The 27,896-nt window shown below is 42.2% G+C and overlaps 1 protein-coding gene across 1 annotated transcript; it reads left to right on the top strand.

The window, feature by feature from the left end:
• The first annotated feature begins 119 nt into the window (after positions 1-119).
• LOC150013210 (phospholipid-transporting ATPase ABCA1-like) lies at positions 120-24,341 on the top strand. Its single transcript, XM_090275229.1, is given in 23 exon segments — positions 120-128; positions 844-1,040; positions 3,588-3,777; positions 4,768-4,862; positions 5,695-5,727; positions 6,673-6,778; positions 7,577-7,651; positions 8,176-8,345; positions 9,660-9,837; positions 12,125-12,240; positions 12,347-12,491; positions 13,940-14,063; positions 15,137-15,187; positions 15,190-15,265; positions 15,526-15,646; positions 16,446-16,508; positions 17,146-17,252; positions 20,020-20,161; positions 20,535-20,669; positions 21,670-21,773; positions 22,375-22,467; positions 23,111-23,354; positions 24,201-24,341. Coding segments are annotated over 23 exon segments (2,715 nt in total).
• The last annotated feature ends 3,555 nt before the right edge of the window (positions 24,342-27,896 follow it).

Raw genomic sequence — 27,896 nt, 5'->3', positions numbered from 1 at the left:
CGGATCCAGCGGCGGCCACGGCGAGACACGTTATCGCCGCTGCCTCTCTTGGGGCCACGGCGTCGGGACACGGGAAGACAACACGAAAACATGTCGTCGGGTGTCCAAATCTCCAGCAAATGAGCCAGGTAGGGGCACTTTTAGAGTGCGGCTGCGCTGCCCGGTTACCAGGGTTCCAAGTTCCGCTGGGCTCTGTCTTCAGGAGCTGAGGTCGCTGCTCAGTGTAGCTCAGTGTTGTGAGGTCACTGCTCAGTGTAGCTCAGTGTTGTGAGGTCACTGCTCAGTGTAGCTCAGTATTGTGAGGTCACTCGCTGCCTGCGTCCCCTACCCCAAGCGTCTCCTTAGACAAGAGTAGTGACTTCACTTCTTTTTTCTTTCTCACAGTATTTTTTATTGTATTGCAGGTTTACTTTATTCTTTCCTTTCCCAGGTGTTGACCCGTGTTGCCCAGGGTTGTGGAAGGTGGGCTTGCTTTGTGTTTGTAACCTGAGCTTATTATTGTCTGTGTCCCAGTTGTCATGTGAACAGGCAGCCAATAGAGTCTTCCTGCCCTTCCCTAGAATAATCTCCTGGTTGTCTGTGCCCAGTGGGTAATGTGAAAGTATTTTTGAAATTCTTATCCTTAATGAATTCATTTACTTCATGTTAAAATATGTATGTCATTATGTATAATTATGTGTATACACGTGCATGCATGCGCGCGCACACACACACACACTTTTCTGTACATATAACTTATTTACACAGCTGTGTGTTACTGTGATACCAAATATATGGCCTGAGTCTGAGCTCTGTGTGGGCGGGCTCTGTGTTATTCACTGCTGTTTTGAGCTTGGCCCACAGGAAGTACTTAATAAAGTATTTATTTTTAAGACACTTTTCTTCCTTCAAATTTATGTTTTCAATGATGTGCTGAGCTGGCTGCCTCTTGTGTACCCCAGTAACGATGCGCCTGAGGACAGGGGCACCCAGGAACTCTTGAACGCCCTCACCGGCGAGCCGGGCTTCGGGACGCGGTGTATGGAAGGAAACCCAATCCCGTGAGTGCCACTTCAGCTCCGGCACCCTCCACACTGCCTTCTGTGCTTGTCGCCGGCTTTGGTCTCTACTGCACTGCATTTATCAGTGGTGTGCCACACTGTGACTGCCATTATTTGCCCTTTGAAGAATTTTTTTATATTTAAAAAGATGATAGAGTAATTTAATAAGACCATCTAGGAACAAAAGTAACAATCTAGGAGACTATAGCAAAGCAAATGACTATAGATGCTTGTTTACTATTTTAGAAATTAATGTTTAATTTAAATAGCACTTCATACTTACTGATCAAATGTTTTTCCCTTCTCCCTTCCCACTCCCCAATTCCTCTTCCTCCATGCAGAGATAGGCTGCCTTATATATAATTTGCAATTTTGCTTATCAGCTTCTTTAATAGCCTGAAAAGATGACGTAGTTTGTCTTTATAAAAGTAAACATTTTCTTCTTTTAGAGTTACATAGTTTTACTGTATTCTCCTTCAAGATTCTTAAAAAAAAAAAAAAAGAGTAGGCAGTGTATAAATAAATCCAGTTAAATACCTGTAGACAAAGTAGGTATGCGGGAAAGGTCTATCCAGAGGTTTTAGTGAGTACGGACATGGAGCGAGGTGAGCTCGTGGGAGAGTCCGGTGATGGTGGAAGGGGGTCCACATTTCCAGGCTCAGGTAGAAATTGCAGTTGAGGTTGTTAACCACCAACTGAAGAGTTAAGGAGAGTGTGGGAAAGTGCGGCCACACTGGGGAAGGGCTAACAAACTCCAGGTTTTAAAGGGAAGATACCCTGCCAGACTCCCAGACCAGTGAGCATGATACCTGTGTACGCCAGGCGGTGGAGCACGTTTCTGAATGGATAGCTATTATGTACTTGTTATGTCTTATTAAGTGGATACTTACTAAGTGTTTGTTAGTACTTACTATTTAATGGGTAGTAAATCCTAGCAGCTAATATCAACTCCTAAAGAATAAGATGACTAAAGTGGAGAAGGACAAGGAGACATCCTGTCTGGATTTTATAAGACTTTTGAGGAGATCCCACTTGGAAGTTTTGCAGGCAACACAGAAGAATGAGATGAGGTGATAATAGACTTAGATGGATTCCTCACCTGCCAGCTGGACAGTGTGGACGCCTAGGTTAATGTCAGCCTAGCAAGGACTGGTTGGAGCTGGGTCTCAATTGAGATCTCACCTACGGAGACAAAGGAGGCAGGACCCTGGCATCGGAGGGGCCCTAGCCTTGGGGCCGAGCACCACTGAACGTGGGTCGGGGCAGTCTGATGTTAGGGCCCCACTCTGGAAACTTTCAGGATTTTCAGAAAGTAGCGACACGAAGGGATGTTTGACCGGAACATTTCCCTGTGGCATTGACCTTGGTCTCAGCCCATCATTGTGTGAACGGTTTAGAATGTGAGATTTAGGAGAGCACTGTGTCCTAGAAGTTTCCATTTCATTGGGGGCACTTGACAGAGAACTAGGGAGCCAGCCCCAGAACTGTTCATTTGCTCTAAGAATAATTTAAAGACTCTGGCTGTGCTTTAAATTGTAGAATTTTGGAGCTGGAAGAGATCCTAGAAATGGCTTGTTGAAATATGACTTGTTGAAACAAGTCATTCTATACTTTCATTTTACTGGAGGAGAAAATAGGCCCAAGAAGGCAAGTGACTGGATGATCTCACAGTAATTCAGGGCTCAAGTTAGGCATAAAGGCTTTGTCTGTTGTCACCAGGGGCTTGCACACAACCTAGCTCTTCATGTACCAATCGCTCTCACCCCCATTCAACCCAAGTTCTCTCCTTGCTTTGAGACATAGGTGAATCTTGACATTCTCTACCAGACTATCTGCACATTGAGCATAACATTGAGACTCCTTCCCAGGCCGATGTCATCTGGCTCCTGCCTTCTCTTCTTCACAGCTCATCACATTCCAGCCACACTGTGTTCCTTTGTCCCTTAGACAGAAAACTCAGGGCCTTTGCACCTGCACTTCCTGTTGCTTCTGCTTGTAATGTTCTTTCCCTCTAAATGTCTGCCTGGCTGTTCTCCCTCATTGGTTATATTTTGGCCAAAGTATAGCAAAGTATAGCATCTTTCAGTGGCTCCTTTCTTACCAGTCACTTCCCCTGTATCTTGCTACATTTTTGGCCATCTTAAGATTATATTACTTAGTTGTTACCTACCTCTTTGATAGGAACACAAACTCCATGAAGGCAGGGACTTTATCTTGTTCACTCTAGACTTTCAAATATGCAGAAGAATGTCTGGTATTAGAGTTGATGCTCGATGAATAGTTTGGAGAGAACACATGGGTGAGTGATCGAATGTTGGTGGGTTGGATCGACTGCAGTTTGGTCCACAAGCAGTTAGGCCCTCTTTGCAGTCCATTGTTCTTATCTGTGAAGTGAGTTTGCAGCTTACAAGTCTATGGAGAGATCAAATAGTCAGATGGGGAGAGAGGGAAGCTTATCTGCAGTTATTGGTGGATCCTGCACTCCTGAGGCAACAGGAAAGGCCAGGCTCTCTTGGGTGACCCTACCCTTGCTGTCACCTTTTGCAGAGACATGCCCCGCTTGGTTGGGGAGGAGGAGTGGACCACTGCCCCAGTTCCCCAGACCATTATGGACCTCTTCCAGAATGGGAACTGGACGATGGAGAACCCCTCACCCGCCTGTGAGTGTAGCAACGACAAAATCAAGAAGATGCTGCCCGTGTGTCCCCTGGGGGCTGGCGGGCTTCCTCCTCCACAGGTGAGTCCCTCACAAGGTAACAGAGCAGATGGGGTGCAGGGTGGGCTAGGGAAGAAGGGATGGATGACATATCAGGAGGGTGTCTTTTAGTCTTGATCTTAATTCTTTTCATAGGGAAAAACACGTGAGTTTTGAGGGGATAGAACTTAAACCACGTTGTTCCTAATATCTGAGGGAGCTTAGCCTGTTTCTTTATTTTGAAAAGTCAGCCTAGGTTACTCGAGTTCAAACCAGAATGCAACATTCTGGATCAGTGGGCCATGGAAGACACACTGTGGTCTTTCCCAAAGTGGTGGTGTCAAGGACAGACCGTGACAGATCCATCTCTATCCCAGGCTCTGCCACCGGTGTGCTGGTCACCTGGTATAGGCCACTTTGAGTCCCTGGGCCTATTTCCTCACGTCCGAATTAGAGAAGCTGGCCCATGACAGTTCTGCATTTTACCAACGCCGACTGTCTCTGAGAGTGAGTGTGTGATGTGGTTCTGAGTCATTCTTTTCTGAGAACAATTTTAGGATGAGGCTTGCCTGTGATAGCTCTCTGCTGCTTCGTCAGCATCCAGGTTGCAGGGCGAGGACAAGCAACTTTAAGTGGGTGTGCGAACTTGAGCAGCTCTGTTTCTCTCTCTTTAAAATAATAGCTAATCTATTCATCAGTATAACCATTGAACAAAAGAATTCACTAGGCATAGTCCATGATACTACTCCCTAAAAACCTATTGTGGAGAACCATATTTTATAGACTGTTGTTGAGTTGTCCAGAATAATTCCCTGGGGAACTTCTTGGCTTGGCATAAGTATATGGCCAGAGCCAAGGGCAGAATGAATTGGGCTTTGGTGGTTGGCTTGCTGGTGCCTGGGCCTTGTGAGTAGGGTCTGGTCACACTGTGGTACATGCTTGAGGGACATGTGTCAGTATAGTTCATGATTTGCTTTTTGTCTCAATTCTGGTCCATAAAAACACATGTGCTTGGATTTTCTGTGACAACAGAGAAAGCAGAACACTGAGGACACCCTTCAGAACTTGACAGGAAGAAACATTTCAGATTACCTGGTGAAGACTTATGTGCAGATCATAGCCAAAAGGTCATTATTCACTAAACTTGGTCTTTGCTTTCTCATTGCTGATCAGAGGAATGTGAGTCCTAAAAATAGTAGGCTGAGTGGTGGGGGAGACATCATATTTTGACCTGATGACAAGATGAGAACTATTATGAACATTCAGCTTCAAGGTTGAGTCTGCCTGGGTCCAGAATGAAAATAAATCTGGATTCAAATACTAATTCTGCCACTTACTAGCTCTTTGACCAGGGGTAGCCTGTTATCCTTTTAAAGCCTTAGTTCATGTAAAATGTGAAAGTAATGTTGCTCTTATGGGTTTGTTGTGAGGACTGCATGAATAACATACATGAGTACCTCGCAGGGATGGTTGTGGAGCCTTGGAAGAGCCATGTAGTTCCCTGGGCATTGGCATAATGTTGAGTACTTAGTTGATGCTCAGAAAATGTTCGCTCTGGTTTCCTTCCCATTGATCTGGTTATTTGGGCTTCTTGAGAGTTCTCAATGACTTTAAATAACAGTTACTGTGAGTTGGAAAAGAAAGAGGCATAAACTCTTCATATGGCATCCGTAATTGATGTATTACTTTGAATTTCAAAAGTTTCTACTTTGATCACATCTTTGTCAATAAGTTGGTTTCTGAATTGGTTTAATCCAAGGCATGGTTTTCATATACCTAAGTTTTTAAGAATGGGAGCAGAAACAGCATGCCGATTAGGGCTATAACCACCAGCCTGATCATAGCTTTATTTCTGCCGCTTTGTTGTATCCTCAGGTAGATAGTTACTTCCTTTGTATCATCAGGCATAGGGTCAGTGTTTCTTTGAACTGACTTTTGGTTTGCCTTTGGCTCCTGCAGCTTGAAGAACAAGATCTGGGTGAATGAATTTAGGTAAGTGGCCTCTTTCTGTGCTTTCCTTTGCTTTCCCTGGACTCCTGTAGTTCAGGAGGATGATTTTGATGCCGGTGTCTTGGGATTCTGGGAAGTCGTTAGTGTTGGGACTGTATTGCCCTTAATGTTTCTGCTCAGTGCCAAGCTGCCACTTCAGAGGCATCTGAAACTTTGTCATCCTGCCTGATTTCCTCACGCAGACTCAGAAGTTTCTTATGAGTCTCTAGCGACTTAATGGGAAGCACTATGTTGTGAAAGGCATACATATGCTAACTAGACTATGCCCCCACATCAGATTTCCCGGGGTCCTCTTCGATGAAATAAGGGGCATCAAAACCATTTATTTTCACTCTGCTTCAACTCACTTACCCCTCTGGGTTTTGAAGGAACGGGTGGGACCAGGGAAGAAAAAAAGGAAGAATCCTTGAAGCTAATTAACACCTTATGAAAAATGGGACAACGTATCTGGCCGCCTCATGACTTGTTTCTTTGACACTGCTTTCCACTCTTTGCCTTTTTCCCGAGGTTCAGAACCCACAGAACTCTTAGCAGAGCAGACTAGGGCTCCCAGAGTTGTCCTTATGCCAGGAAAGAGTCAAGGCTCCTCTAGCCTCTCTGGTCAGTGAGTGTCCCTCACTGCTTGTCCTGACTTCCTGTTTGAATACCTTGAGGCGCAAGTTCAGGCCTGAGCCACCAGGGTGGGAGGCACTTCTTCGATATGAATAACCATTATTTCCGTCTATAATCAGGCCCAGATCCTTCCTACTTGGGCAGGAGCCATAAGGGTAAAGATAGAGGTTGTCAAATTCGTTAGAGAATGTCAAGTTGTAACTTTCCTTGAGTCTAACTTCAGTCCTGCTTCAAATAAAATACACACAAGTGGCGTCTGTTAATGAGTGATGTGCACTGTGCTATCTGTGTTTTAATGTCAGGCTGTTCCTCTAGGTACGGCGGGTTTTCCCTGGGTGCCAGCAATTCTCAGTCACTTCCTCCAAGTCAAGAAGTTAATGATGCCATCAGGAAAATAAAGGAAATCTTGAATCTGGCCAAGGTACAGTATCTATCCCAAGACATGTCAGAAATGGGCTCAGGGTTGCTGGTGCATGGGAGCCGTTGGCAGGTAAATCTGGTCACCTAATACCTTACGGTTTGAGACTTACGAGTACAAAGTCGTCACCAGCTCTTAGTGTATTGTGCCGGCTAAGACTGCGCTACGACTCAGTGACCATTTCCTCTCTGAAAGTGTAGATCAAAAACAAATCCAGAGATTAAAAATCTCTCACACTAACTTAAATTTATGAATTTAGCCAGTAGGTAAATAAACTCAGCATCAAGCTTGCTTTTCTAAAACAATCACTGGTTAAACAAGAAATGAATCATTTTCTTTTAAGTTTTCATCAGGTTTTAGGACCCAATAAACATTCACCATTTCTCTGTATCTGTAATTTCATATTTTTGAGTAAGAATTGGATGCTGGGATCATAGACAGCAGTGATATTCTGAGTCTGTATCTCTGCTTTGGAGGCACCGACCCCATGAGTCTGACGTGTCTGCACGTTGAGTGTAGTCTTGGGTCTTAGGATGACGCCAGGGGAGCATTTTGAAGAATCCTCACCAACCAGTTTTAGAGAGACATCGGTGTCTTGGGACTCTGAATCACAGGGCTTGCCTGTGATTCCTTTAAGACTTGTGACCCATAGCAACATCAGTGCGTTAGATTTCTGGTCTCTTGTTTCTCAGTGGCTTCAAATTTCATTTTAATGAACAAGGTAGGTGTGGGGCCCTCCCCAAGGTGGCTGTGTTGTTCTTAGGAGCCATTTCAACTGAGGCAGGTTTCTGTTGTTCACAGGACAGCTCTTCAGATCGATTCCTCAGCAGCTTGGGCAGGTTCATGACAGGACTGGATACAAAAAACAACGTCAAGGTAAAGCCCGTTGTTCCAGTCACTTCTTGATGAATAATAATCGTTATGTTCCCTGAAGTACTTACCAGCTCAGGATGGCCCTGACGGGGCAGTCGTGACAGAGAGAGCAGTCTCGTAGGTTTGCCAGGGAGGACCTACAGTACAATGATTATGAGAATTCGTTCTGCCACCAGACATACCAGGTGAACTATTGTGACTTGGGCCAAATTACTGAATCTTCTAAGTCTCAGTTTCTTAATCTCTAAAACAGAGAGTAATCATGGCTCTCTCAAAGCTGGGGTGAAGATTAGGTGAATCACTGGAAGAGGTAATGAGTACCGTAAAGAGATAAGGTAGCTGGCACCTTGCCTGGCCTTGGTGCTCCGCACACCCTCAGTGCTGTGATCATTTTGCCATGTTCTCTGACCATAATGTTTTGTTGTGGTGTGTGACCGGCATGTTTTTTTTTGTGTGTGTGTGTGTGCACCTGCCTCCAGGAGCAGGGTTTGGAAGCATTATCTTATACTTGGTATGTTTTCTTTCAGGTGTGGTTCAATAACAAGGGGTGGCATGCTATCAGCTCTTTCTTGAATGTCATCAACAATGCCATTTTGCGCACCAACCTACAGAAAGGAGCGAACCCTAGCCAGTATGGGATTACTGCTTTCAATCACCCCCTGAATCTCACCAAGCAGCAGCTCTCGGAAGTGGCTCTGTAAGTGAGTGCAGCTATGTCTGAACAGGGCAGGTGGGGGCGGAAGAGAGTATGGGGGAAGGAACCGTGAAGCTGGTGGTAGAGTAGCAGCTGGGGAAACACTTACTTTGTGGTGTGTCTGGGTTGGTCCCAGCTCAGGATAGACGACTTCTGCTTTACGAATTGGCTGGCAGGGATTAAAGTGCATAAGATAAATGACTCGTACATGTAAAAACCATGACATTTAGGGAATTTGTATAAGGTAAGTTAAATTGCTAATAAAATCCTAAAAATATTTTAACTCACCGCCAATACAGTGTTTAATAAAAAATCAGTTTCACTTGTTTTTATACCACTGGTTTTAAACTTGGTGAAAGATACTTTTATCAGCTTGTGTTTTGAAGGCCTGAATTGTGTGTGTATGTGTGCGTGTGTGACAAGTTAAAGCCAATAGGAAATAGGCCAAATGTATATAGCCCTTGGATATTCTATAGCCTTTGGAATCCTGAACATCTGGGTTTGAATCTGGTTTCTAAACTTTCTAGATGTATGATGTTAAACAAGGCAATTCACGTAAATTGCCAAGTATAGCACTTGGTATATAGTTGGCATTCAACACACATTGGGTCCCTTTCTATGTATGGGGCATGGCACAGTCATTATTTTTGCTTAACTTATATAAAATATCAATATATGTCACTGGGATCTTTATACCAAACTTATATAATATTTATATATATATATATATATATATATATATAGTTTATATTAAACATTGTTTATTGGGCTTACAAGACTGTTCTTCTTATAACCATCTGATAGACATGTTAGAGCATATGTGTTAGATTGATATGCCACCCGCTGGTGTTTTCAAATTTATTTACAGCCAGGAATGAACTTATTTGAATAGTTTCATACTAGTATTTCAGCTTTATTTAGTTTTCAAGTTACACTAGTCCTTTTTGTGAAAATTTGCAACTTATTGCTCTCACAAGGTCATGAATAGTGGAACAAAGAGAATGCCATTAGGCCACTCTTGGACGTCTCTGAGTAGTTTCATTGGACAGTGGACTCCTTATAACCTCAGTTGAATTAGTTTTGCATTTGAATGGTCAGATTTGAGTATTTTTTTGTTTTGTTTTGTTTTTAACTTGAATATAATAATCTTTAACCCTGAAAAAATATATTTGGTGACCAGGTTATTTTTCCTTGGGCCATGCTTCAGACATGTGTGTGTGTGTGTGTGTGCATGTGTCTCCTCCTGAGTCTTCAGTTGTATCAGGGGACCCTCATATCCTCACTGCCTCTTTTTTTTTTTTTTTTTTTTTTTTTCAGGATGACCACATCAGTGGATGTCCTTGTGTCCATCTTTGTTATCTTTGCCATGTCCTTCGTTCCGGCCAGCTTTGTTGTGTTTCTGATCCAGGAGTGGGTCAGTAAGGCAAAGCACCTGCAGTTCATCAGCGGAGTGAAGCCTGTCATCTACTGGCTGTCCAACTTTGTCTGGGACATGGTAAGAACACCAGTCTGCTGCTGCTGTAGACATTTCCCTCAGGTCCGTGGATGGGATGAAAGAGGCCCTGGCTCGTGTCAAAGTGTTCTCACTAGTCTGAAGGTGAATGAAAGGAAGAGACAGAGGCAGTTGTATGCATCCACATCCCCAAACATGGTGTTAAGTTCAGAGCTGATCTCACACCAGAGAGAAAAAAATCTGTCCACACTGACTGCAATTAATACTACCACCACCACCTAATTTCCTCATGGGAAATGTTTCAAAGAAACGTTGAAGTGGAAGATTTAGGCTTGTCTGATAGGTTTTAACCTCCAGAGTCAGGCTGTTCTTTGTCTCACAGGGAAATCCATCATTCGTTTGAAAACTCTATACATTTTACCGGAAGCTTATTCATCAATTGCAAATAACTTTTCGTGCCAGCTGCAAAGTATTGCTTTTGTTCAGACCAATATGGAGGGCTTCAAAGAACCCCAAAGTTCTAATTTTTATAAAGTGGAGCTGAAGTATATCTCCCTGTGTATTCCATTAATTGTAAGCCATACAGAGCAAATTTAATTCTTCTCCCACTGGATAGCCCCTCTGATATTTAAAGGCAACTTTCATTGAACCTAAGTCTTCCTAGATAAGGTGCTATATGAGAACACATTTTGTAATCTCTAAAGCATAGTACACATATGAATGATGATCTGATGATGATGATGATGATGATGACGACGACGACGATGATGATCATTATGTCTGTGCTGATTAAAGCAAACCTCTCAGACCTGCCACTCTTTGGATCTGATTGCCTTTGTATGGCCAGGCCCGTATTCTTAATAGCCCTTTTGAAGAGCAATACCCAGAATTAACCTTGTGGTCCAGGCTGTAGTCTGAATGATTATGGTCTGAATGGGTACCAGTCTAGAGGGAGTTGATCTTTATCCTATCCTTCTATTAGCCTAGGGGCAGTACATTTTGGAAGTAGCACTGTCTTGTTGACAATTTGGTAGTGAACTGAAACCTCTCTTTGACAGGTATTGTTAAATGGGTCTCTTTCACTCTTTACTAATGCAGCTGACTTTTTTGAGCCTAAATGTTATATTTACCCCTCTTTTTTTATAATTAATTAATTAAATTATTATTTATTTATTTCTAGAGAGAGGGGAAAGGAGAAAGAGAGGGATAGAAACATCACTGTGTGATTGCCTCTCACTTGCGCCCCCAAGTGGGGACCTGACGTGCAACCTAGTCATGTGCCCTGACTGGGAATCGAACCAGCGACACTTGGCTCACAGGCCATATATTTACCCCTCTTAAACTGCATTTTGTTAGTGTCCATTTGCTTTTATCTTGATTCAATAATTATTTTATTCAGTAAACACATACTCCCTTTGTGTGCGATTCTGCCAGGCACAGGAGATTCAGAGATGGAAGATCAAGTCCCTAACAAAGGAATGTCACTTATGTTCCTTTGCAATGTCTGTCCCTCCCATGCTTTAGAGCCTCTGAAGTTTGCTATAAGCATGTCTTCTTCTAAGTTGTTGATAAACACATTGAGCAGAATGAGACTGAAGCAGCGCCCCGAGGCTGAAGCTGCAAATTCTTCTTACAGCTGACAAATGCACTGTCCCTTCCCTGTCTGTGCTTCGTTCTGCCAGCAATGAACTCTCATCACTGTCTCATGGTCAGGGCTTCACTTGTGCATTTTTAAAAAATTTATTGTTTTAGAGAATTTTTTTAAGACTTTATTTGAGCCAGACTGATGACATATGCTGTGGAGCAAGATCTCAAATGCTCCCTATTTGTGCCTTTTAATTCTTGACACTCTGTCTGGACAGACTTTCAAATTATTCTCAGTGTGATGAAACAGATCTAACATTCATGTTATAAGCATTTACCTCATGAATAGATTACACATGAGATTGAACTTGGGCAGACTGTAATATAGCATTCACAATGAAACAGACACGGTCATCTTTGGGAAGAATAATGGAAGCTTATTTGCTGTCTGTGAAATCAAAATGTCTCTTAGCGGGAATCCATTGTTCAGCAAGTTTACTGAGCGTGACACTGTGGCTCAGCTGTTGGAAAGACAGAAAGGGCATTCAGTTTATAAAATCAGCCAAGGGTAAAAACGCTTGTCAAAATGTATTGTCCAGTATATTGATTAATACTTTATGTGGCTTCATTAATTCAAAGGTACTCACCAATATGTCTACCTGCCCTTGTCCAATGATGGTGAAGACTTGGGAGGTGTTGTGTCTTTGACATAGGGGTGAACTTGGTTTCCTTGTTTCACTTTTAGTGCAACTATGTGGTCCCTGCCACGCTGGTCATTATCATCTTCATCTGCTTCCAGCAGAAGTCCTATGTGTCCTCCACCAACCTGCCTGTGCTAGCCCCCCTCCTTCTGCTGTATGGGTAAGGCACCTCTGGGTGGTGATGTCGGTGGGTGAGGCACGTAGCGCCCCATGTCAGAGAGAAGGCAGGGGACACCCGGTGGACATTTGTCCTTGTGCCTCACCAGGTGGTCGATCACGCCTCTCATGTACCCCGCCTCCTTCGTGTTCAAGATCCCCAGCACCGCCTACGTGGTCCTGACCAGCATGAACCTCTTCATTGGAACCAACGGCAGCATGGCCACGTTTGTGCTGGAGCTCTTCACCGACAACGTGAGTGCTGCGGGAAGAGCAGCTCCTGCTGGGAGGAGCATCAGCGAGGACAGTGTTTGATCATGACCTTGTGCCGCCTGTCTGTGGGACTGACACCCCCCACCACTCTGTCCTTTTTCATATTCTCTCTTCCTTGGCTTGTGTAGTACCTTCTTCCTTCTCTTCCTTATATGTCCCCGATCAAACCTTTCTATTTCCTTGGACAAGTTCTTTCTTACTCCTTTCTGTTTCAATATTGCTTTCCCAATATTTTTTCATCTGCCGTCTTTGCCTCCCACTTCTGATGCTATCTCTGGGTGGCACCATTCATTCCCGTGAGCTTTAGTCTCACCTTCTCACTTGCGTGGTGCATAGCTCTGTTCTGATAACTTACAGATACCCCAGACCCGGTATGTCCTAATTGTCTTTCTCCTTAGAACCTAACATTTCTCCTGCCTTCCCTGTCACGCTTTCCTGGATGCATTCCCATCCACTCAGCCCCTCAAGCTGGCAGCAGCTGAGCCATCTTACGCACGTTGCTTCTGTTTATTTCCAACACTCAATTGGTTACCTTGTCAGTTCTTCCAGTTGCAGATCTCTTTAACAAGGGTCCCTGTCCTTTCCTGCTGTCATTGCTTTTGTCCGAACACCTTAACACATAAGGCCTTCTAGAGGTGCACAACCTTTCCTGGCCTGTTCCTACCGTACCCTTCCTTTCCCGAGGGGCTGTAATCTTCAGCTGAGTCATCCCTTAAACCCACCAAACTCCCACATGCCTGGCTTCAAGTGCCCTTCCTCTGTCACAGGGTCTGCTGGTGTCTGACCCTTCAAGACTGAGCCCAAATGGGAAGCTTTCCTTTCCTGCCCTCTGGGAGGAGCTCTCCCTTTTCCCTGGGCCCCCAGAGCCCTCAGTTCCTGCCTCCATACGGCACATACCCAGCTGTGTAGTCATTGCCTGTGTGCGTAACGTCCTCCTCTGAAGAGGAACTGTTACTTACTCACCTTTGCTAACCTGTGCCCTGCACAGTGCATCCAGCATCCAGCAACTTCATCAGTTGTTGGATATTTGGCTACTGTTGGCTTGACATATTTAAGAAGAATTACTTAAATTTTTACAAAATCCTGAAACTGAAATACTGACCCAGACATGAGCAATATACTTTTAAAATGCTAAGCAAATATTGCGATGGGTTTGCTTGTGGTTAAACATAACCGTGTTTGTAAACTTCCCTCCTATTTCTCCATATTCATAGTATTATTCCAAAGTTTCTAAAGAGCAAAATTTTTATTATGTTATATATCATTAGCTGTGGCTGCTGCTGTTTATTGATATCTGAATTCAAAGGTTCAGCTTGACCGCGGGGTATCCAATTTTTTCCTCCACTTCCATACCTCAGACTTTGATAACATTTTTAGTGTCAACCATGGACATTCAGTCTCCCTCTGTCTTGTTTATTTATTTTTTTTAGAAGCTGAGTAACATCAATGATATTCTGAAGTCTGTGTTCTTGATCTTCCCGCATTTTTGCCTGGGACGGGGGCTCATTGACATGGTGAAAAACCAGGCCATGGCTGATGCCTTGGAAAGGTTTGGTGAGTGACACAGTGGTCAGAGGGTGTTCTGGTAGAGATGGCAGTTTGCATGGGCCTTGCCAACCTGGCCTTTGTTTTGCAAAGGGGCTGGTGACTGGGCCCAGGTCTTCCCCCCACTGATAGGGCTAATGATAACGTAGCTGTTGGTAGCACGGGTCTTGTGACCCAACCATTTGGGCCTGTGACAGCACTGAGAAAAGTAAGAGGGCAGTTTTGGAGGAAAGGAAAACGTTGTCTTTAGCTTGAATTTAGTGCTGAATGCCCCTGGTTAGGATAGTCAAGGTCATTGCAAAAGTCAAAACATAGCTTTGATAATTAGACACAGGCCAGAGAATCAGTAGGAAAGATGCAAACTTGGGCTCATTAGGAAAATCATGGGTCTGTAGATGTGGCTGTATATTATCTTCTATATAGTCTATAAAAAGTTAATTTACTGCAGCTCTTTCTACCTTTATAGCCTTCAGAAGTATTTTTCCTGTGGCTACATTACTACTCTATACCCTGGCTCATATAAATTAGACGGGCATTGCTCTTTAAGGGACATAGAGCAGAGATCTTTTTTTTTTTTTTTTTTTTTTTTTTAAATTTGGAGGTACAAAGGAGATGAATAAGGAATTTAAAGGAATATTTACATAGAACTAGGTGATTTGATTGTGTTTCTAGGTTACATTACATGCTACTGAAGGGGCATGTTTTTAGAGTGGCCTCTAATCTTAGTGAAACTTATAATTTGTTGAAATAACTGACACGAAAATTTACCCTGGATTGTTGCCTTTTTTACAAAGGATTTTGGCATCTCATAAAAAGGAGACATTACATATCTTAGATGACATCATAGATCTAATACACATTGGCTCTGACATTCTGATTGATACTGAGTCACAGTGTATTTCCCCAAAATCTTACCCTAGTCAGACTTGGAGAGTGGTCATTCCCTTACATTTTTTCTCCTTGTCATGGGTGACGGCCATTGGTGTTTCTAGGAAGAGAAGGGCATTTGAGCCTGAACTTGAGGAAGGGCTATAGTCTTTGGTGCTCCTATTCTGACCAGATCTCTGCATTGTTTCTACCAGGGGAGAATCGCTTTGTTTCACCACTCTCTTGGGACTTGGTGGGACGAAACCTCTCTCCATGGCTGTGGAAGGGGTGGTGTTCTTCCTCATCACTGTTTTGATCCAGTACAGATTCTTCATCAGGCCCAGGTGAGCTTTTTCTCAGAACTCATGAAGCACCTGCTTGAGGGTCACAGAGAAGCACGTGGACATACTTGTCAATGACATGGGGACCGAATTGAACTCAAAACAGATAACCAAACTGTATTCCTAATGGGGACTTCCCCAGGCCCCAACACTGCCAGTCCCGGACACTGTGGAGAGTAGGTTTTATAGGACTGCTTTAGAAATGATCTTTCTCTTGAAAAACAGCTTCACAGGTTGACTTTTCTTACATTTTTTCCCCTAAGACCTGTAAAGGCAAAGCTTCCTCCTCTGAATGATGAGGATGAAGATGTCAGGCGGGAAAGACAGAGAATTCTTGATGGTGGAGGACAGAATGACATCTTGGAAATCAAGGAGCTGACTAAGGTGAGGAAATGAATATAGGCTGTGATAATGTGTCTTAAATTTTTTCTGATTTATATGTTGGAAACTAGCATTTTGCTGACTTGCTTAATGAAAGGAGCATGTGTCTCAGAATGTGCATCTACGCCAAGCTTTGTCAATTTAATTTTATTTAAAAATATACCATGGGCATTTCTTCATTAAAGAAGTCCTACTGAGAGTACTTTTGTAATGTGAATTCTCATTCTTGAGTATATTTGTTTTTCACCCTTACATTTATATATTAAATACTAAAACATTCTAATATTGTATACCTAGTCAAAGCTAAGTAGGGAGACTAAATGGTTGATTTGAGGTTCATAGTCCAGAAGGCTAATCTGTCTCCGTTGCTCAGGAGGAGGGTCTGTTTCAGCCCCTCTAAGTGCCAGAATACCAACAATTCACTTTTCTGTAATGTGTACAGTATTTGCAATGTTTTTACCCTGTATAATTTAATTTTTAAACATCTATACTATATATATCAGGTAAATTAAAAATTTTGTAGACATTAACAACCAATATGTTTTGTAAAAGGTTGATATTAGATTTAAAAATAAAAAGAAATTCACTTTTACATTTTGAGCTTCAGAGTCATTCCGAAGTTGGTTGCCACAGAAACCGACCAAAAACCAAGGCTCTTGCTTAGCACATCTAATATGTGACTTAATCTTATTGATTAGTGTTATCTCGTGATGTGTTTGGGCTACAATTCCCTTTTCCATAGTTGCCTGGGATAGCTGTGAATTGCTGTGGCTCACGAATTTTTGCATTTTGTTTGTTGCAGATATACAGAAGGAAGAGGAAGCCTGCTGTTGACCGGATTTGTGTTGGTATTCCTCCTGGCGAGGTAAAGGCACTTTGCCTACATTGTATTTGTCCCTATTAATTCACTGTCTCTACCCAGTCAAACCACAGTATTTGTAAGGGGATAAAAGTGGCTTTTAAAGGCTTCTCTGTTTGTGTCTATGTGAAGCAATCAGTCATTGAGAGGGATGTGGAACCCATATGTCAAGAGAATGATTTTGGATAATCTCAGACAGAAGAAGAATATGCATGCCCAACATGTGATTTTGTGGTCTGCTCAAGATGATGATGAAATTCAAATAGATTTTTAAAATTAGGTTTTCTCTTTTCTTATTCATGTTTGTGTTCTTTTATGCCCTTTAGCCAGCTTAGATAATGAAATTTGACCAGTTGGCCTTCATTACTGCTTTTCACTCAGTAGCTTTGGCCTCAGCTTAAGGACTTGATAATATTACAAAATACACCCACACTTAAAATGATTCCATTCATCATTAACTACCTGTTTAAATGCCTATGTGATTCCTTAAGACCAAGAAAATATTTGACTCTTCATTGATATTTGAGAATGATGTTTTTGGATCGTGTTATATAAAAACTAAGCTGAGGTGACTATTTCATAATGGTCATTTATATTCAGATTTTTCATACTTTGCTTAAACCACTTACCTCATTCTTTTCAGTGCTTTGGGCTCCTGGGAGTCAACGGGGCTGGGAAGTCATCAACTTTCAAGATGTTAACTGGAGACACCACTGTGACCAGAGGAGATGCTTTCCTTAACAAAAACAGGTGGGAAAAAAAAGTGGTCTGTATTTTGCTACAAAGACTTTTATTACTTATTTAAATATATTGCTTTTTATAATGATCACATCTAAAAATGGTAAAGTACAATAAAGTGTAAAGAAGAAAATCAGAATCATCCATAACCGCACTGGCTAGAGATGACCACTACTTACATTTCCTTTCAGTTTCATTCTGTTCTATAACAGCTTTATTCAGGTATAATTTACATATCATACATTTTTTTTTTTGTTTTAAGAACACAATTTGTGATGTTTAGTAAATTTGCAGTTTTGCAACCATCGCCGCAATCCAGTTTAAAACATCTCATCACCCCAAATTTATTTTATATACACATATAAATGTATTTTAAAATTGAATTATACAGTATCTATATTTTTAAAATTAGTTTTCATTGTTAATGAATATATTATGACTATTTCCCCAAAGGGTACATATTCTAAGATGTAGAATTTTATATTTTGCGTAAAATTCCCCTGTTTCCTATATTATAGTTTCTTTTGTCAATTTCTTGTTGTTAGTGCTGGCGAGGATGTGGAGAAACGGGAACCCTACTGCACTGTTGGTGGGAATGCAGACTGGTGCAGCCACTATGGAGAACAGTATGGAATTACCTCAAAAGATTAAAAATGGAACTGCCTTTTGAACCAATGACTCCACTACTAGGATTATACCCGAAGAATCTTGAAACCCCAATTCAAAAGAACTTATGCACCCCTATGTTCATTGCAGCACTGTTTACAATAGCTAAGTGCTGGAAACAGCCTAAGTGCCCATCTGTAGATGAGTGGATCAAAAAACTGTGGTACATTTACACAATGGAATACTATGTAGCAGAAAGAAAGAAGGAACTCCTGCCATTTGCAACAACATGGATGGAACTAGAGAGAATTATGCTTAGTGAAATAAGCCAGGCAAAGAAAGAAAAATACCATATGATATCACCTAATACAGGAAACTAAAGAACAACACAAACAAAGGAACTAAATAGAACAAAGAGCAGAATAGCAGTCAATAGGGGGGAGGGGAGAGGGAGAGAAGGGGGATAAGTAAGGGAAGGGTTTAATTAAAGAGCCTGCATGAAAGACTCATGGACATGGACAACGGGGAGGGATATGATTGTGGGAGAGGGGGTGGATTGGGTGGGGGAGAGAAATTGGGGGAAAAGGGGACAACTGTAATTGAAAAACCAAAATAAAAAAATTAAAAAAAAGAAAATTTCTTGTTGTTGGACATTTGCTAGTTTCTGTTTTTCACTATGTAAGTATGGCCCGTACTCTCTATGATTATCTCCTCAGGGAAAATCCCTACAAGGTAAAGACTGTGCACTTGCCAAGCTGCCCTCTCTGAAGCTTGTATCAATGTATGAGGCTACTATCCGAAGATGCACAGGTCACTAAGCAATCCGATCACCAGGGATACAGCTTCCCTTTAAAGACCTGTAAGCAATGGTACAAGGCAGCAGCTTTTGCACTTTTCTGACCATGACCCATAGTAGCAAATAGCTTTTACATCTAAACCCAGTAAAGACAGAGACATAAATGAGCATATAATAAAGTTGTGTAAAACAATGCCTACTTCTACTACTCTTAGGGCATTCTGATATTTCTTATTCTACTCTCTACACTGTGTTGTTAAAAAATACTAGTATGACCCAATACATATGTTTCACAAGCCACGGATGGACGATGACTCACAGTGGAATAATGGCTGGAATGGCAGAGGGGGCTACTGGCCTATAAAATTGAGGAGAATAAGGAACGTAATATATTTATGGGTCTCCTCCTGTGCCTCTAAGCAGTTTTTTCTGCAGCAGTGTGAAGGAGGTTTACGAGAAGTCTAGAAGAGCAGGCCTAAGGCACAAACCTGCTTCCCCAGGTGCCAGGCTCCTGGGGCATGTACCCACGAAGGCAGTAAGTGGCCCAAACTAAGGTTATAAGAGTTCGCTTGGGCAGTGTAGCTGTGAGGGGCAGGACGTGTCCGTGGGCGCCTCAGTCATAATTCTGGTGGATCTAGAAGCACTCATTAGATATGCAGAGAGGAGCAAATACTGCTGAAGGGCCAAAACTCAGGGCTGTCCGGCAGTGGTGGCTGTTGTGCATCTTTCAGATTGGATGTGGACTCTGAGCTTCTCCCACATCAGGGATTCTTAAAAGCCACCCCACCAGTATATATGTAAAATTGTGTTTATAGGTTTATTTTTCCTATGACCTTAAAAACCAGGAGGGTGCCTCAGCTGGATGTTTAGCAGGACTGGGGGTGGGGAGGTTGGAACACTCTGTGGCCGATGGGCAGCAAAGTGCAGAGGGAGGTCACACCCAGAATTGCTGGGCCTCCTCTGGATCTGAATGGCCCTGAAGGAGACTTTGGAACAGCCAGGCACTTGGTGCATATGACTGGACCACAGAGTCACATCTGGGATAGAAGTGAGTGTTACAGCCTCAGAGTTGTATGACTGAGGTTATTGGTAAAGATGGTGCTGTGCTTGGGATGGACTCAGGAATTCTAAAATGGGACTGAGCTTACAGATTGAAGTGTTGTGGTGACCAGATGCAAAGACTGGGCAGGATAGAGGCAGGAACCCTGACTGCCAGGAGGGGCTGGCATTCTGGGGCAGAAAGGCTATTCCTACAGCAAGCTTGCTCACTGGTACTTTGTCGCATACAAGTAGACTTTGTAGGAACATTAGGCAAGATTGTCAGATCAGAGTATCTCTGAATGCCCCAAACCTGACCAGTTTAGTTTTTCTTTGCAGTATCTTATCAAACATCCATGAAGTTCATCAAAACATGGGTTATAGCCCTCAATTTGATGCCATCACAGAGCTGATGACCGGGAGGGAACACGTGGAGTTCTTTGCCCTCTTGAGAGGAGTCCCAGAGAAAGAAGTGGGCAAGGTACTGTGGGCACCAGCAAGCTGGCCTGCCTCATTTGGCGTCCTGACAGTATACCTTATGGCTTTGACTTTCACATGACCACTGGCTTCAGGCTGTTTTTCTTCATCGATGCAGCAATGTGAAATGCTGGCTCTTTGCCCTCACTTTCAGGGTGGGACTCCAGGGTGCTGGTGGAGTGGGGAGCAGTGGGCAGGCACACGCTGGAGGGCAGAGAGGAGGTGCCATTCTCCCTGCGTTTGACTCTGTGGCACTTGTCAAGTCGTGATTAGAGACTCTGCTCTTATTCAGTGAAAGAATTTTCCTGTGTGAGTATAAGAAAGCATGAGAATGTTACCAAACCAGATGAACGTCAGGTCGCTTCTCATTGCTCTAGGTCGGCGAATGGGCAATTCGGAAGTTGGGACTTGTGAAGTATGGAGAAAAATATGCTGGTAACTATAGTGGAGGTAACAAGCGCAAGCTTTCGACAGCCATGGCTCTGATTGGCGGGCTTCCTGTGGTGTTTCTGGTGAGTGTGTCTGTAAATGGGAAACTATTCTGGCCTGAATGGAAAACAGCAGTTTTCTAAACTGTACGTCCAGTGATGTTGCATGACTTGCATGCCAATGACAAGCACCCCTCTGCTCACCAGAAACCGCAGAGCAGTCACAGAGAACCAGAAGGAAGCCCCCTTGGCCTCTCCCTGACACACCCCGGGGTGGTTCTTCCACGCCCTCTGAGGCTCCGAAAGGGAGATGTGACAGGAGCCTCGTTTCTCTGGCATGGAGAACCCTGACAAGTGTGCCGAGGCTGGGTGTGTGCTTTGGCTTTTCTCTGAGACATTCTTTTTTACTGTCTATGTGTTCATCCCTGAAAACGGGGAGGGTGGACCCGGCTTCGAGATCCCCGAGGTAGCACCTGGGCCATAGTTCCTCACATGCAGATGGAAAACAGAAGATTAGATGGGCCAGAGGCCCTTGACCCTTTTCTCTGGGGAAGAGCACTGAAGTTATTACAGGAAGAAGCCTGGGGTTGAGGCTTTAATGTTAGCCAGGCCATTTGGATCTGGAGTTTGTTTAAGACTAGCAAGTACAATAAAACAGGCTAAGCTGGAGTGAGCAAAAAGAAAAAAAGGAGAGATGGAATTTTGCCAAAACCCTATACTGACCTCCATAGAGATTTCAGCCCAAAAGAATTTTTAGTAGATGCTTGTCAGTCATGAAAAGATGTTTGAAACTAAATGACTTGTTTCCCCCTTCCTTTTCTTTTTTTTTTTTTTTTTTTTTTTTTGGAGAAATTTAATTCATAAAAATGTAAGTTGAGTTTCCTGCTTCAGTGAGATTTTTATAAAAGTGAACTTGTTCTTGTATGTAAGGTCTGGTTCTTTGGTCCATCAATGAAGGACTATAATGGTTGAGTTAAAACTTAGGCTATTTCAGATATGCTTCTGCATCTAAAACCAAATCTGTCTTTGATGTGGTTTCTTTTTTCTTCATCAAATAATAGGATTTATTTTCTTCTAATTACAGGATGAGCCAACCACTGGCATGGATCCCAAAGCCCGTCGATTCCTGTGGAATTGTGCCCTCAGTATTGTCAAGGAGGGAAGATCAGTAGTGCTTACATCTCACAGGTCAGTAGGAAAGACCTGGCTTGGCTTCTACAGGGTGTGATGTTAAAATTTCTAATTGACATAAATGGCCATTGTATAAAAGTTAGAAAATACAAACAGGCAAAGAGAAAAATAATTATAGTCACCTGCATTGCATCACTTGTAAATAACTGTTACTATCATTGGGCAATAATATGTGTGCTTTTTTCTTATGCAAATCTATGTATACAAGTGTGTGTGTCTCTGTGTGTGATTTATGAACAAAAACGCAAGCTTAGTGGAATACTGCTTTTTTTTTTTGTTGTTTAGCAGTATATCATGAACATTATTCCAAGTCAGTCATCATTTCTTATAGCTGGATAGTAATCTATTAGAATACATTCCAAATTTATTGAGTAGTTCTACCTTTTGTAGACATTTGGATTGTTTCCAGTTTTGTCCTGACTGTAAACAGCATAGCAGTGAACAGTGTTATCACCGTATCTTTGTGTGTTTGTAACACGTTGTGGTGATACCTTAGGAAGCTGGGAATGTTTCTTTGAAATGTCGGATGTTGTGGTGATGATCTAATGGTTACAGGAGCCTCTCTCTAAAGCTTAAACCTCATTCTGTTTTCCCACAGCATGGAAGAATGTGAAGCTCTTTGCACTAGGATGGCAATTATGGTCAACGGGAAGTTCAGGTGTCTTGGTAGCGTCCAACATCTGAAAAACAGGTAACAAAGATCATTTCTTTGGGATGGCCCCTACTGAGAAAGCTTGTGTTATCTGTTTGTTTGTTTATTGAGTATATAAACAGCGGCTCTAATATAAAGGGAAATAAACTGAACAAAATGGTATAGCAGTAAGAATGAGGGCTTGGAAGTCAAACAGAGCTGCATTCCAATTCTGTCTACCTTTCACTGGTTGTGTGGCTTTGGGCAAATCCCTTCCCCTTTCTGAGAGTCCATTTCCTAAGGAATATTTACCTTCAGCGTTGTTATATAGATGAAATGGAAAACTTGATACTTGCCCGTATGGTCAGAACATAGACTTTGGAGTCCAACAGAGATGGGTCCACACCCTGGCCCTACCCCTTATGAGCTCTGTTCCATGGACAAGTGACTAAGTAAGTCCCTGGACTTCAGTTCCTCTGGAACACCTGTCGGGCTTCACAGGTTCCGGCGAGGATTCAGTGATATCATGTGTCTGAGGCCCTCAGCATGGCGCCTCAGAGAGCAGGTGTTCAGCAAATGAGACCGAGTTCCTTCCCTCTGAGGCTCCATGCTGGGCCTGTCCGGGACCAGGGACCTCTCTTCTTTACTCTTTTGAGAAGTTTCCCGAGGATCTTCCATGTGGACTTTATTTTTTCGCTTTTAGGTTAGGAGACGGTTACACAATAGTTGTACGAATAGCAGGGTCCAGCCCTGACCTGAAGCCTGTCCAGGAGTTCTTTGGACTCGCCTTTCCAGGAAGCGTCCTCAAGGAGAAGCACCGGAACATGCTGCAGTACCAGCTCCCGTCCTCATTGTCTTCCCTGGCCAGGATATTCAGCATCCTCTCCCAGAACAAAAAGCGACTCCACATAGAGGACTACTCTGTTTCTCAGACAACACTTGACCAAGTAAGCGCTGTGAGGGTCAGAAATAGACTTACGTTCTAGTGTGCAGAGTCCTGATCCCTTCCTCACCCCACTGTGGACCCCAGAGCAGTGTAGATTATCTGAGCTTGAATTCTCCATCTCCTACTAGCTGTGCTTTTTATGAACCCTCTCTGAATCTGAGAAGGGAGATGATGCTCCCTATTTTATACGGTTATTATGAGAATAGACTGTAATAACACTCTTAACAACTACCATTTATTGACTACCTACCATGGACCAGACATTTTGCCAGGTGCCTTATCCTATTTAATAAATAACAGCAAATGGATCTTGGCAGTTAGTAGGTATTCAGTAAATGTTAGCTTTTGTCCTTCTTTGGCTTACATAATCAAACCTATATAAGCTAAAGTAAATAGATGATTGAGCAGTTGGTGATTTGGGGGTCAGTATATAGTTTTTAGTTTTTAAGTGGTTAATGCTTTTTCAAGTATTTCCCTCTCACACAGTTTTCTAGTTAATCTTTTTATGCACTCTTATATTTTCGTACCTGACCTAATATTCCCATAGGGAAGAACACAACTAGCCCTGGCAGGTGCGGTTCAGTGGATTGAGCGTCGGCCTGCGAACCGACAGGTCGCCGACATGGTTCCCAGTCAGGGTACATGCCTGGGTTGTGGGCCAGGTCCCCACTTGGGGGTGTGCGAGGGACATCGGATTGATGTCTCTCTCGTACGTTGATGTTTCTCTCCCTTTCTCCCTCCCTTCCCCTCTCTCTAAAAACAAATAAATTTTTTTAAAAAAGAAAACACAGTTAAGGATAAAATCAAGGGGGTCTCTATAAAGGTCTATCTTTCTTTCTCTTGACAGGTATTTGTGAACTTTGCCAAGGACCAAAGTGATGATGACCACTTAAAGGACCTGTCATTAAACAAAAACCAGACAGTAGTGGATGTCGCAGTTCTCACATCTTTCCTGAAGGATGAGAAAGTGAAAGAAAGTTATGTGTGAAGAATCCTGGCCATACAGGGTGGCTGAAAGAAAGGAGGAACTTGCCCTTCCTCTGCACAGCGTGAAGAGTCCGGAGGAAAGAGCTGGACGTTTCTGTGGGAAGAAGCAAACTGAATACTGTACAGATACTATTCAATGCAATGCAATTCAATGCAATGAAAACAAAATTCCACGACAGGGGCAGTGCCTTTGTAGCCAATGTCTTATGGCTCCCGAGTGAACAAAAGACTTGAATTTAGTTTATTACCTTATACCAATGTAAAACTCTAGTAGGGAACCCAGCGGACATATGGGTTTGAAATCATACCTTTTTTTGTTTCATTGTATTTTCACTGGGGTTGCAACAATAATTCATCAAGTAATCCTGGCCAGTGATTATTTACAGCCATAGTTAGTACCTAATTTAATTCCTTCATGTATACTTTAGGTATATGCTTGCCTCTGTCTTCAGCAGAGTCAGCATTTTACAAATGTTACAATAAAATATAGACAGGTATTTTAAATATTGCATAGAAAATGTTCTTTGTATCATGTTAGCTAGAGCTTAAAAGCCAACAGATAATTTGAAATTGATATTTGCAGTAAATATTTTCTTACCATGGAACGCTATACAAATTTTTGGCTAGTTTTATAACACAAACAGATTTCAAGACATAGACTGTTTTGAGAGTTGATATATCTTAAATATGATAGAGACACCCTACTGGAGGGAATAATCAACTGTGATTGGTCATGCTGTATCCTCATCTCGCTTAGCTCAAGCAACACAGACAAAGAGCTGAACATCTAACTACCAAACACTGAAATAAAAAACAAGGCACTTCCCCCTGTACCAGTAACTTTCAACTACTGTACCACAAAAATTTTAAACAATGCAATACCTGACTATTTACTCAGGAGCACTGACCTCTTTTCCCTTAGACTGTCAAATAAAAAATGACAACAGCCAACAAAACAATAACTGTCTGGTGTGAGTGAATTAAAATTATACCTATGTTTTCATCAGATCAGCAAAAGGTATATTTCTTGGTGTGCCACAGAATTTTAGTAATTAGTTTATATGTGAAATGAGATGCAAAAGCTTGAAAATCACTACCCTATACCTATCACTTTTGCTTAATCAAATCTGCCTTTTATCTTTTCATTTTATTACTACACATTAAAAAGTTTTAATTAGTGGAAATGGTGTGTGCTGATTTGTTCCTTTTAATTATTCTGAATGTAGAAGCACTAGAGGGTAAATCCGGCCCATGCTAAATTTAAAATAAAAGATTACATATGTTTCTAAAATATTAAGGCACAAATTATGGGACTTATCAGATATATAGGAAAAACAGTTTTTCTCTTTTCCCTTATTGCCTGTTTAAACTCTCTTTATGAGGTCAGTTCTGCCTTTGTTCCTTGATGAAATCCCAGGTTGACACCACATTTTGTTGTTTGTGTTTTAATCTCTCAGTTAGTAAAGTAATATAAGTCACTTTAGACCTCCAAACAGTCCCAGCTCAATAATAACATATCTGATTCAGGGAAATAACCAAGATTTTGAATCCCTAGATTTTTAACTTAAATCACACACACATGAATAACTTGGATGCATGAGATCTAATTGTTAAGAAAACAAAACCAATGTGGAGATACAGCTGGCCGAATAGCACACATTCTGCTCCCCTTTCACAGTCTAGAATTACACCTAAATTGAGGCAGCCAGCCAGGGATTACATCTCTCAGCCTTCCTTGCCTTCAGATAGTGCCATGTGAATGAAGTGTGACCGATGAAATGGACGCAAAACTTCCATCTCTACTTCCAACACCAGCCCACACAAATCTACCAAGCTATTCCTCCTCCTTCGCCCTCTGGCGATGGATATTTGGATGTTCATTGTACTATTTTAGAACTTTTTATTTGTCCTCACCTTTCCTTCTGTATGTTCCTAACTTACCCTTTATCCCTTCTCTCCCGCATTGGTAACCACGGTCTCTGACATGTCCAAGGTTCATGTAGAGAGGAAGAGGTTTAACAAAGAAAATATAAGAGAACAGAGTCTTTGTTTCTTGACTAGCAGTATTCTGTTTCAAATTCTCTATATGGTAAAAGAGAAAGGACTACCTTCTCTTTTTTGAAATGTTGCTTGTGGTCTTTGGTGAGTACATCAATATCTGGAGACCTCTTGTGTTTAGTTTCTTTTCAGATGAAATCTTATCTCCCCTCCAGTTAGTTGTTTTGGGTTCTTTCTAAGACAGTGTTTGGTTTGTTGAAACCTGGTCTTTTGATCTAATGTCAGCAGAGTACACCCACCTCCTAAATGAATCCTTCCTTTCTGATGCTATGGGTTACCTTAGGCTGCCCCTTGTATTTTAAGTTTCTCAAGTGGGAGTCATAGAGAGTTCACTATGTGCTCTAAGTTGTGGTGCTCATGTATAACTCCCTCTCAGTGCTTACTTAACAGCTATTATCACTAGGCTTCAGTTGAGGTGTGAGCACCTCCAGTTCTCATAGGAACAGGGAGGGACTTACAGCACACACTGGAAAATTAGTTCCACTAAAAGTTTTTTTTGTTTTTTTTTTCCTTTCAAAATACAGCTTACCGTTGCTTCTCAATTTGGATGTCTTTTATTTCCTCTTCTTGTCTGATTGCTGTGGCCAGGACTTCCGGTGCTACCTTGAGTGTGAGTAGTAAAAGCATACATCCCTGTCTTGTTCATGATCTTAAGGAAAATGCTTTTAGTTTTTCCCCATTGAATATGACACTGGCTGTGGGTTTGTCGTATGTGGCCTTTATTATGTTGAGGTATGTTCCCTCTTTTTCCACTTTGCTGAGAGTTCTTATCACAAATAGGTACTAGGTTTTGTAAACTGTTCTTTTGGCATCTATTGATATGATCACATAATTTTTACAGTTGATTTTGTTTATGTGGTGTATTACATTAATTGATTTGCAGATATTGCGACAACCTTGTCTCACTAGATGACATTGTATGATCTTTTGAATGTATTGCTGATTCAGTTTACCAATATGTTAATAAGGGTTTTTGCATAAGTGTTCATAAGGGATGTTGGCCTATAATTTTCTTTTTTTGTAGTGTCATTATGTAGTTTTAGTATTAGGGTAATGCTGGCCTGGTAAAGGGAGCTTGGGAGTCTTCCATACTGTTGAATTTTTTGGAATAGTCCTGACTGGCTTTGGCCGTGGGGTTACACTTAGCACGGTGGTCTCTACACCAAGATACTGACACACTTACTAAGGGGGCTTTATTTTTCTTAAACCTATGATCACTAATCCATCTGAGATTTCCCTTTGAGATACTCTAACTGGTATTTCAGATAAAAACAAAATATGTGAGTGGACTCAAAGAGGCACCTAGTGTAAGATTCCATTGATAGGCAACTTTCAGACCAGGTCAAGGAACCGGGACAGAGAGCAGATCAAGGATTGGCAGGGACAGGAGGAGTGGGGAGTGAGTAGTTCAGTGCAGGGTTTCCCTTTGGGGTGATGGAGCATCCCGCAACTAGATAGTGGTGGCGGCACTTGCACAGCATCGTGAATGGACGTCATG

Source organism: Furipterus horrens, unplaced genomic scaffold, assembly GCF_987537825.1.
Source record: "Furipterus horrens unplaced genomic scaffold, mFurHor1.1.pri manual_scaffold_4, whole genome shotgun sequence".
Classification (NCBI taxonomy): Eukaryota; Metazoa; Chordata; class Mammalia; order Chiroptera; family Furipteridae; genus Furipterus; species Furipterus horrens.
This window is presented reverse-complemented; position numbering and strand designations above follow the sequence as displayed.